The following is a 12,073-nucleotide window of genomic DNA, read 5'->3' on the forward strand; positions in this document are numbered from 1 at the left end:
TGGTCTCCTGGGATCAGGGGTGCCCCCTACCCTGAGTTTGTACCGAGGCCGAGGCCGTGAGGCCTGTGTCTGGTGGGGGTGTACGCGTGGAGGGGTCCGCCCGGGGCTGTGGGGAAAGTTAGAGGCCTGTGGTGCCCCATGCTCACGCAGCCTTGACCTCTGTGCTGTCCCCAGAGTGCGGCTGTGACCTGGCTGAGGGCGGGTTCTTTGTGCGGCAAGGTGAGTACATCTGCACGCAGGACTACCAGAGGCTCTATGGCACCCGCTGCTTCCGCTGCGACCAGTTCATCGAGGGCGAGGTGGTGTCAGCGCTGGGCAGGACCTACCACCCCGACTGCTTCGTGTGCGCCGTGTGCCGGTGAGTCGGAGGTCCCTGCTCCCCCACCTCCTCCTTCCTCTCTTCCTTCTTGCCTTTCTTCCTTGCCTCCCTCCCTCCCCCATCCTGTTTCCTCCCTCCCTGCTTCCCTCCTTCCCTGCTTTTCTCCCTCCTTCCTTCTTCCTTCCCTACTTCCCTCCCTTCCTTCCTTTTTCCCTTCCTCCTTGGGTCAGCAAGGGCTGGGGAGGGGAGGTGGGGCTCAGCTGGGAGATGGCTGGTGGACCCTGAGTGCCTGCGTACCAGTCACCCCTATAGCTCCTCCCCTGAAGGCCCCTGCACCCTGCCTCCTTGTCGGCAGGGGAGCGTCTGTGGGAGCCACTTATTTCCTGGAGGACATAGAGGCCTGTCTGGTCCCAATCCTGGGAACTTCCCTCGGATGCTCCCATGTAACCCCCTAAGTGAGGGGCTTCTCCTTCTGTCCCAGCTGGGCTCTGGGTCCCTCACCCTGTTTATTACAGCAGCTTCTCTTTGTCATGCCTGAGCCCCCTGCCATGGCCAGGCTCTCACTGGGCAGCTCAGCACTGGGGACAGCTGTGCCCTCGGCCATATTTCAGGGGCCAACTCAGGGGGCCCCACAGCCTGTCCAGGTCACACAGCCGGCTGGAGGCCGAGGTGGAAGTTAACGAGAACGCTGGGGGGTTCTGTGAATTCCCCAGTGGGTCCCCAGCTGTCCCTCTCCATCCTCACCTTCTGTCTCACCACCTCCTCAGCCCCTCCGCCGAGCCCGAAATACCCCATAAGTCTCCTGGGCCATCTCCTGGCCTTGGTCCACTGCCTCCCTCCCCCACCTCCTGCATGCACTTACTTAGGTCACCCCCGTCCCCAACTTCCCACGGCCTCTTCCCGGTCACTTTCTGCTCAGCACTCCGTAGGTTCTGGTGCTGCCACCATGCGGCCTCCTTCCCACTGCCTCCTCGTCCTCAGCACAGGGCTGCTCTCCTCACTCTGCTGCTCCTCCATGGTCCTGGCAGTCCCGCTCTCACACCCCGCCCCCTGAACTGTGGGAGGTGCCACCACCCCCTCTCCAGCCACATGAGATCCAAGTGTGGGCATCTTCAAGGTTCCTCCCTCCTCACCCCTGACATCCTGTCCATCCTCACACCCTGCCCCTCTGCCTCCTCAGTGACTTCCAAACCACCCCTCCTCTCCGTCCACCCAGCTGCTCCCTCACTTGAGCCTCACAAAGCACCTGCTGGGATGGGACCCTTGCCTCAGCTTCCATGCTGAACACCTGCCTCTGCCTCCCCTCTGAACTCTGACCTCTGACATCTTCCACGTGGCCTCCATGGCCTCCAAGAGGAAATCCAAGCTCCTTAGCCTGGCTGAAAGGATCCTTGCAGTCTGCTCCAGTTCATTCATTTGCTCACTCACTCATTCATTCATTCAACCTCCTACACGTGCCCAGCTTGATAGAGGGTCAGTGAAAAAGAGGGAGACCCTCAATGGGATGGATTGACACAGCGGCTGCAACAGTGGGCTCAAGCATAGCAATGACTGTGAGATGGTGCGGGACTGGGCAGTGTTTCGTTCTGTTGTACACAGGGTCGCTATGAGCCAGAATCAGCTTGATGGCACCTAACAACAACAGCAATGAGTGCCCAGCCCAGGACTGGCACTACTGACTCGGGGCTGCGTCAGCCGAGACCCACGGGGTGGGAGTGGGGGGCTCAGCATCTAGATTCATTGTGGTGTGATCAGAGACCTTCTTCCAGCTCCCTTCCCACCCTGGAGAACAGCTTTCCCCCGACCCTCCTCAGACCCAACCTTATCCTCCGTCCCTTTCTGGGTACCACTTCATGGGGAACTCCATGAGGGCAGGCGCTGTCTGACTCCTCTCCCATCCCAGGGCCTGGCACAGACCATGTGTGACCCTCACCCGTGGCGACATGACCAGCGTGGTTCCCCTCTGCCCTGTGCCTCTGGGATCTTAGCAGGGAAATCAGCAGGCATTCTTCCCCAGTGGACGTCCTCCCTCCCTGCCTCCCTCTCTCCACAGCCCCAGACGCTTTCTTCCCAAGGGGAAGTTCCATTTCTAGAGAACAGAATGTTAAACACACACACAGAGTTTATTTGTGCTCTGTTCTCCCTGTCCTGCCACACCCAGGTTAAAGGGGATGTTTTCAGTGTTGTTTCCAAAGCAGCTCTCTGTGGTTATAGCATGTGTACAGGCAGAAACGGATTGTCATGGGGATGCTAGGGGAGGAAGCAACGATGACAAAAGACACCGCTGATGAGTGAGTCACTGTGTGCTGCTGGAACGTGCTGAGTGGCCCGGGCCACAGGGCTCCCGAGGATTATGTGAATGTTAGATTTCTGTGTGTGCAACTTAGAGATGAGGGTTGACATCATCACAGATGGTCGAAAGAGCACCTCTGGATACTCTGCTATTTAAAAGACAATGGCAGATGGACAGCCTCTGGTCATGCTGGAGTGACCAGGACTGGGCCCATCTGGCCACCATAAGCAACTAGAAAACAGCAAAATGTACGAAACAACTGCTTTCAGACATGGGACCACAGGCAGCTCAGTATTGAGAGAAGGGAGCAAATGAAACGAGTTCATGGTGCCCCAGCTTGCTGCCTGAAGACAACTTCTGGACCATAGACAGGGAGGGAGTACCGTGTAGAACGGTATTCTCACTGAGTTGAGGAGACAAGGAGCAGAGAGGCAGAGGCAGCTGGAATTTGTAAGGCAGAGTATCAGAAAAGAGAGCTATGCAGAGAGTTACAGAGGCCCTGGGTGGTGGAAACGGTTCACGTGCTCTAACTGAAAGGTTGGTGGTTTGAGTCTACCCAGAGGTGCCTTGGGAGAAAGGCTTGATGATCTAATTCTGAAAAACTAGCCATGGAAAATCCTGGAGCACAGTCCTACTCTGACACACATGGCTTGCCATGTGTTGGGATTGACTTGATGGCAACTGGCTTATGCAGAGAAATAGCTCCAGAAACCTGCACAGGGATATCTTTGACTAGATACTGAGCCACCTAGACCGAGGGAATTTCACACTGCACCTGACGACAACAATCTTGACAGAAGCAAACTGCCACATCTCTCTACTGTGAAGTGGCTGGTGGGTTCAAAGTGCTGACATTCTGGTTAAGCCAAACACATAACCGTTACACCACCAAGGCTCCTTCAGGAATGCGGTAGAGCCCCAAAATGATAATGCCTTATTAGCAGGACTAGACTAGCCCTAGAGTGAAAGATACTACAGATCTGCTTTAACCAAATATAAAAACAAGCCTCAAAAAGATTATGCTGATCCATAAATAGGTTGCTGGCCAAAGCAAAGTCCAACACTCTTTAAAGGAAGATAAGAAAATCCAGCATTCATCAACATAAAATTTACAATGTCCAATGTCCGATAAAAAAATTACTAGTCATGAGGAGAAGCTGCATAATATCACTCATATCCAGAAGAAAAATCAGTGAATAGAAATAGACCCAGGAATGACAGCAATGGTGAAATTGGATGACAGTTACCTTAAAATAAAATAGCCATTGTAAATATATTTAAGTATTTAAAGGAGAACAGAAACATAAGCAGGAGAGATATGGAACACATACAAGAAACCAGACAGAACTTCTAGAGATTACATATACCATGCTTGAGATGAAAACTTCACTAGAAGGTGTTAGCAGTTTGCCATCAAGTTGATTCTGACTCATAGCAACCCTATAGGACAGAGTAGAACTGTCCCATAGGGTTTCCAAGGAGCAGCTGGTGGATTCAAACTGTCAACTTTTTGGTTAGCAGCCAAGCTCTTAACCACTACCCCACCAGAACTCTGTTGTAAATATGTTTAAGTATTTAAAGGAGAACATAAACATAAGTAGGAGAGATATGGAACATATAAAAGAAACCAGATGAAACTTCTAGAGATTACATATACCATTCTTGAGATGAAAACTTCACTAGAAGGAATTAGCAGGAGATTAGGTACTGCAGAAGATCAGAGAACTTAAACAGATAACAATAGAAACCATTCAAACTGAAGCATAAAAAAAAATAGTGAGAAAAAAGAAACAAAGAGCCTTGGCAATTTGTGGTGTGAGATAGTTGATTGACAGACAGATAGATACCAACGCATAAAGGGGATGGGGAAGAGGACTGAAAAATATTTGAGGAAATAATGGCTGAAATTTTCCCAAATTTAAAAATGAAAACTACAAACCCCCAATTTCAGCAAACTCAGTGAACCCTAAGCAGTATAAGCACAGTGAAATCTACCAAGTCCATCATAATAAAACTGCTTAAAGCCAGTGATAAAAAAGAAAATCTTGAAAGAAGCAAGAGAAATAAAACACATTATGTACATAGGAATGAAAGAATGACTACAGACTTTTTATCAGGAACTATGCAAGCCAATTTTTTTTTTTTATGCAAGCCAAAGACAGTAGAACAACTTTTAAACGCTGAAAGAAAACTGTCAAACAAGAATTCTACACCCAGCAAAAATTATTTTAAAAAGTGAAGGCAAGACTGCTAATGGGTATGGGGTTCACTTGTCCCTGACCTCCAAAAGCAGAAATTAGCACAGATGGGGGACCAACCACACACCTGCTGAATTAACCAAGGACCCTTGAATGCCAGCACCCAAAAGTGGGGGCTACGGCAGGGTTTTATCAGGGGAAGGCATAGCAGCCTGTGCTTCACGAACTCTCTGTGTCTGCTGATCAGGAGCTGGACTGGAGCTGGTATGACCAGGCAATAGCCCAGGCAGGAGAGAGCAGCCTGAGCTAGGCCTCCCAGGGGCAAGGAAGAGGGGCCACACATGCTGGAACTTCAGTCCTTCACTTGTACTTTTGTTTGTTCATTCACTTAACAATGATCTACTAGTGCTTGGTATGTGCCAAGCATTGCGCAGCCCAAAGAGGGCAGAGGGGAGTCAGTGAAGTATTTAAGCCACAGGGAACAGTCATGTCCCAGTCCAGATAATTCTCCACAAAGCACCAGGTCCTCTGGCCGGGGTGAGCTCAGGAAGGAAAGAGGCTCAGTGGCTGTCGGGAGCCAAGAGCTCAGTAGCACCAGGTGATGGGGACGGGCAATGACCATGCTTCCCGCCACTGTCAGCAAGTGGCTTGGGCTTAGCTCACCAGGCAGCTTAGCCACCTATCAGCTGGCCAAGGGAAAGGTCTTAGGGCCGGCAGGTAGGTGGGCTGGCTCTGTGCTGCCTCCCATCCAGCCTGGTCTAGGCAGCCTCAGAGTGATAAATAGCCCTTACATTGTACTGTGACCGGGGCAATGCGGGTGCAGAATTTAAGGAGTGCCAGAAAACTCAGTAATCAAGATAAATCACATTTTAAAGCAATTCTTTAAAAAATCAAAATTAGTGCAAAAAATTCATGATGAACAAAATGCAAAGTTTTAAAATAATTTTTATTGTGCTTTAAGTGAAAGTTTATAAATCAAGTCAGTCTCTCACATAAAAACTTATATACACCTTGCTACACACTCCCAATTACTCTCCCCCTAATGAGACAGCCCGCTCCCTCCCTCCACTCTCTCTTTTTGTGTCCATTTCACCAGCTTCTAACCCCCTCTATCCTCTCACCTACCCTCCAGGCAGGAGATGCCAACATAGTCTCAAGCGTCCACCTGATCCAAGAAGCTCACTCCTCACCAGCATCCCTCTCCAACCCATTGTCCAGTCCAATCCATGTCTGAAGAGTTGGCCTCGGGAATGGGTCCCATCCTGGGCCAACAGGAGGACTGGGGGCCATGACCACCAGGCTCCTTCCAGTCTCAGTCAGGCTATTAAGTCTGGTCTTTTTATGAGAATTTGGGGTCTGCATCCCATTGCTCTCCTGCTCCCTCAGGGGTTCTCTGTTGTGCTCCCTGTCAGGGCAGTCATCGGTTGTGGCCGGGCACCATCTAGTTCTTCTGGTCTCAGGATGATGTAGTCGCTGGTTCATGTGACCCTTTCTGTCTCTTGGGCTTGTAATCACCTTGTGTCCTTGGTGTTCTTCATTCTCCTTTGATCCAGGTGGGTTGAGACCAAATGATGCATCTTAGATGGCTGCTTGCTAGCGTTTAAGACCCCAGACACCACTCTTCAAAGTGGGATGCAGAATGTTTTCTTAATAGATTTTATTATGCCAATTAACTTAGATGTCCCCTGACACCATGGTCCCCAGACCCCTGCCCCTGCTACGCTGGCCTTCAAAGCATTCAGTTTATTCAGGAAACTCCTTTGCTTTTGGTTTAGTCCAGTTCAAAATGCAAAATTTTAAGTAAAGACAGGATTTGGTTGTTCAGCGTCTTGGAATCACTCTTAATGACCAGCACTGCTTGCCCTGGGAGTTGATTCTGACCCGTGACAACCTCACACGTCAACATAGAATTGTGCTCCATACGATTTTCAAGAGCTGATTTTTCAGAAGTAGATTGCCAGGCCTTTCTGCCTCCTTAAATATCCAAGTAGGTGAATGTAAAAATGGCATGGGGGCAGTGTCTGACCTGCAACTTGACAAGGGGAAAGGAGAATCAAGACCAACAGCCCCAGGCTGATTCCTGTGAGATGGAGGTCAGACATGCCTTCTCTCTCTGACAATTACCCACCCTGACACCAACCATCCCTCCCACGGCACTATCCGCTTCTCTCCTGGGTTGAATGGTTCATTGCAATGGCTCCACACAACTCACAGACCATACTCACGATTATGGGGTTCATTAGTGAAGTAACAGGCTACAATCCAGGATCAGGAACACTCAGGATACAGTTCTTCCATCAGGACAGCCTCTTCCCAGCTGTGCTTGCAGGCACACCTCTCCCTGGCCCTCAGCCTCTCCCCAGAGGCACTCAGCTTTCTCTCTCCGTGGGCCAGGAAGCCCACTGTACTGTTTCCTGCTGCCGGGTCTCTGCTGCCAGGTCTCTACCTTCAGTGTTACAGCTCTCACTTGGTCTCCTGGTTCCGGGAACTTCTCAGTGCAGGGATCCCAGGTCCAAAGGACATGCGGGCTCCTGGGTGTTCTTCCTTGGTGATGGTCTGATCTTTTCTTTCCTGCCTCTGGTGTGGCTCATTTCAAGCCCCACAGATAGCAAAGCTGACCAATCCCCTTGGAGAGCTAGAATTACCTTACCTGCACAGTCCTGCCCACTCACCTGGGTGGGAGTTACAAGACCATGGCGAGGAAGACCACACAAAAGCAATCCGTCACACCACAGTAAATCATGGAACTTTGCAGCCAGCTCTTGATTTGAATCTGGTTCCAACACACATCAGCTGTGTGTCCTTGGAAAAGTTAATGACCTTCTCCGAACTTCAGTTTTCTCCACTATAGGAGAAGCGAATCCTAACTTGGACAAAATGCCCTAAAGTTATTAAATGAGGCATGCCGTAAGGCATCCATCCTAGGACCTGGCACAGCAGGTGTTCAGTAAGCAGGGGACATTGCCACTGTCCCTGGAGGGAAGTGGCAGAGCATCACGGTGGTCAGAGGAGGCAGGGTTGACTCAAGGTTGGAGGAGGCTTGTGGCTGCAGGTGAGGAAACTGAGGCTGAGCATCACACAGCAGGAGCGTGGCAGCAGCCAGGTGGGGAGGCCCCCATCCTCGCCCTGCGGTGCCCGCTCCCTGAGAAGAGGAGGCAGTGGTGTGGGCGTCAGTGCACTTGGTGGGGCTCCCCCTGGAGAGAAGAGCCGGACGGGGGTCCCAGCTGTACTGCCCTCTCGTTCCAGGCTGCCGTTTCCACCCGGGGACCGAGTGACCTTCAACGGGAAAGAATGCCTGTGCCAGAAGTGCTCCCTGCCCACGTCGCTGGGCAGCAGCGCCCACCCGTCCCAGGGCCTCCGGAGTAAGTGGACACTGATCAACGTGGTGGGGGACAGTGGCCTTGGCAGTGCCTGGCAGGGCTGACCACACTCCGTCCCAAAGCCTGAATCCAGGAAAAGTATCGGTGGCTACGCAGGAAACGAACCCGAGCAGAAGTCTCGGGCTCCATGTGCTGCCAAACCTTCGCATAGGCTGTCCCCTCCCTTCTCTCCCCTCCCCGCCTCCTGCATGCCTCTCCTGTTTCTGCCTCCGATTTCCACACATACATTAAGGCCCAGCTCTCACCTGCCTCCTCCAGGAAGCCTTCCTGGACTCCTCCTGGGCCTCCAGCACACACATGCGGCAGCACACACATGCGGCAGCACACACATGCGGCAGCACACACATGCGGCAGCACACACATGCGGCAGCACACACATGCGGCAGCACACACATGTATGTCCACCCTGTAACTCCAGGGTACCCCATAGCCCTTCAGGGATGTCTTAGAAGAGCCCTGAGTAGTGACCTGTGGGTTCCGTGGGGCAGGGGCTCTGGGCTTCCCTGCAGCATCACCCAGGAGCTAGACCAGGTGTCAGCAGACGGAGCCAGTTAGCAGATGTGGGGCAAGGCGGAAGCTGGGTGGGAGCAGCGGTGCCGGTGGTCCCCAGTCCCAGCAGCTGTGACATAACCAGTGCAGGGGCCGCGTGCTTGGGACAGACCTGGGCTAATACTGATTTCCAGAGGCAGCCTCTTTCTCAGGGTTGGTTTCCTAAGTGCTGTCTGCATGTGGACAGGCTCTAAAGAAGGGCTTCCCCTCCAGCCTTCGGGAGTTGTGAGGTGGCATCGTTTCACTCTGGAATGGAGTGGTGGCTTCACCCCCAGGGGGCAAGCTTACAGCAGCTGAAGGAAAGTCCTCCGTCCAAACACTTCCCTCCAGTTGACACCCGAACGGGGCTGGGGCTGGCTGAGTTTTTTAGAATTTATTTAAAAATAGTACCAGTATCAGCTGCCGCCAAGTCAGTCCTGACTCCTGGGGACCCCATGTATGCAGCTAGAACTGAGCTCCATAGGGTTTTCAGTGGCTGCTTTTTCAGAAGTAGATTGCCAGGCTTTTCTTTTGAGGCACCTCTGGATGAGCTGAAACTTCCAACCTTTCAGTTAACAGCCAAGCACGTTAACTGTTCGCACTACCCAGTAGCACCATTAAAATTAATCCCGAAAGAACAACCACAAGATCTACAGCAAAAAAAGGAGGTGCAGCGGCATTCGTTTGCACGGTTTGTCCAAAGGCTTCCTGGCAGCAAAACCAAAAAGGGAAACAGGCTGAACTAGACTCATTACCTGGGATTTCTTAAAATGTTGGCAGAAACATTCTGCCAATGTAAATTCATTTTATAATGGCAAACTTGCCTTTTGGGAAAACAAGTGTCCCCATGACCACCAGGGAAACTTCCCCTCCTACCTCCTCCAGGAAGCCCTCCTGGCCTCCTCCCAGTCCTCCCCTCCAGCAGACACACACATCTCCACCCAGGTGATCCCATTTCTATGCCTGGAAAAGGCTAAACCATATTCCCCAGCTTGTGGCCCCTGTATCAATGTCTGCAGACTCCTGTCTCCTGCCTCCTTTCATCCCGAGCAACCTTGCAGGCAGGACTTTTCTTCTTTTCCAGGTGCAGAAGGGTCCTGAGCCCAGGGGCGTGGGCATGTCTGGACTGCATGTCCAGCTCAGGGTGGTGGGGCTGAGGCTCCAGCCAAGGTCTGTAAACTGTCTGGACTCCGCCCTCCCGCCAGGAGCCCCACTGCTGTGACCAGACAGGCCTCTGAAGGTGCCTGTGCTCTGAAACTCCACACACGGAGTTCTAGTAGGTGGGGCCAGTGGAGATGCTCACAGCCCCGTGTGAGTGGGCAGGAGGGCTGCTGGGAGGAGGGGCAGGGAACAGGAGTGAAGCTGGGGAGGCTGAGGCCTGAGGGCAGTGCTCCTCTAAAGCCACACCTGGAGCTGATGGAGAGCCACAGATGGCTATTAAGTGAGGAAGTGCTGACTGAGGTCAGTCCTGTTAGGAAGATGAACCTGAGTGGTCCGGTTGGCCCGGCAAGCATGCGGGCCTGGGGGCGGGGCTGGAGCTCGTTTCCTGTGAGTGGATGGAAAGCTTCAGGTGGTTGCCTCCATCAAAGGCGTGGGCTGCCGTTCCCTGGGGGAGTGGAGAGTGACTGGCTGTTCAGGTAAGAGTGAAGCTTGGATCTGGAGGCTCTGAGCTTTGCTCTGTCACATGGTGGTGGCTGGACCTGTTGCTTAGGAATAGGAGAAACTCAGGCTGGGTCGCCCACACCGTCTCCTGAGAGGGCCCCCTCCAACCTCCACCCCAGCTCCGGCACCTCTCTTCATGCCTGGCGTTTCCCACAGTCCTTCCCGACCTGACCTACCCACTGGCACTCTGGGTGGGGGTCTTTGCCTCTGTCCTTAAAGCACAGCCCTGCTGTGCTCCCCTCCCCCCAGCTCTCCCTTCCGGCCCCCTGCCAGAGCCCCTCTGGCTCCCCAGCCCCGAACTTGCTGCTGGCCGGAGCCTCCTAGAAGCCCGATATTGTGCCGATTGAGGCAGCTCCGAGCCCAGCACCCGTGCTGGAGCCCCTCACCCATTGTCTGTGCGGCCTGGCACAGGGGTAAGCAGTGGGCAGGCAGGGTGGCATGGAGGGGAAGCTGGAGGTGGGAAAGATCGGGGCTTGGACCAGGGCTGGAAGGAAAGAAGCTCTGTCCAAGCTGAGGAGCCCCGGAGCCTGTTCTCTGTGGCTCCATCCACTGGGGGCCTGGCCTGGCTGCGGCATGGGCAGTCTTGGCACACCGGGGACCCCAGGGATGCGCAGACGTGGGGTCCTGTAGCCAAGGACGGGGCTGGGGTTCTCAGCTCCCAGAGACTTGGGGGTGCTGAGTTCTGTGGTGTGAGGCTGTACCGCACCCATGTGCTCAGGGCACAGGTGATGGGAGTGGAGGCCCAGACCCCCTGCTGGCCCAGGAGCTGAGTCCACAGCTGCCTGGGAAATAGGAGAAGCCCCCTCCTGCTGTGTGGCGGTGAGAATGAAGGAGACAGAGATGCGTGAAAAGACACCAGGGTGGGCCGGGGGCTCATGGCAACCTGGTATGTTGCGGCTTGGCCTGTCAGACGCCCCCTCACTGCCCCCAGCCCTGCACACCCACCTGTGGTACAGTTGTGGGTCTCTGTCCCTGGTTTAATGGGGGGCCCAGCCTGCTGGAGCATGGACCTGACCTGGCTACTTCTCTCCCAGGGGGCCCGCCCCCTCTCGTTCCATAGTGAAGTCACATGCTGGGTCCACTACTTCTCAGTCACTTCCAGTTTATACCCAGTCTGGTTCCTTCAGACCCAGCTTGGCCCATTTTCAAAGGTGAACCCCAGGCTTGGTTCTAAGCTAACCCCCTCTCCCCTGAGCTGAGAGTCCTGGGCTCCCACCTTGGGAGAAGTGGGAGGTCTGACTCGTACCCAGCCGCCTCTGAATCTAGCAGAGACCCAGGGTGACTGCCAGGCACCCTCAGGTCCCACGGTGAGTCAGTGGCCCAGCTGAGCTTAACCCAGTCCTTGCTTTCTGCATGACCACGCCTTCTGGAAGAGCAGGGATTGTGGGAAACCAGGAAATTGCTTGGAAGGTTCTAGAAGGGTCACTGGGGGAAATAGGCCCAAGCCCGCCTGTGGCTGTTGATGACAGAGCCAGGCCAGGGTGGGCAGCAGCCTCTGGCCCAAGAGAGAAAGCCCTTCCCAGTGACCTACTCCTGACACTGGGGACCCTGAGCCACACCCTCTCAGGGACACCCCCGTGCTGACAGACTTTCCCAGCAGGATTGTCACAAACACCTCGTGCAGCCATTTGCAAAGCCACACAGAGCTTCTTTGAGCTCCAGAGCCACAGGGAAGGATGCTTGCTGTTTCCAT

The 12,073-nt window shown here is 53.6% G+C and overlaps 1 protein-coding gene across 15 annotated transcripts in view; it reads left to right on the top strand.

Annotated features, from left to right (window-relative positions):
* The window catches only part of ABLIM2 (actin binding LIM protein family member 2), a 179,896-nt gene that overhangs the window by 53,379 nt on the left and 114,444 nt on the right, over positions 1-12,073 (top strand). For all 15 annotated transcript variants that reach the window (XR_007517717.1, XR_007517716.1, XR_007517718.1 and 12 more), the window contains exons 3-4: positions 175-358; positions 8,057-8,172. Coding sequence is in view for 12 of the 15 variants with exons in the window: in XM_049886708.1 (XP_049742665.1) it covers positions 175-358; positions 8,057-8,172 (300 nt within the window). In the remaining 3 variants the exon portion in view is untranslated. The remainder of the gene's footprint in view (positions 1-174; positions 359-8,056; positions 8,173-12,073) is intronic.

This window comes from Elephas maximus, chromosome 5 (genome assembly GCF_024166365.1).
Source record: "Elephas maximus indicus isolate mEleMax1 chromosome 5, mEleMax1 primary haplotype, whole genome shotgun sequence".
Classification (NCBI taxonomy): domain Eukaryota; kingdom Metazoa; phylum Chordata; class Mammalia; order Proboscidea; family Elephantidae; genus Elephas; species Elephas maximus.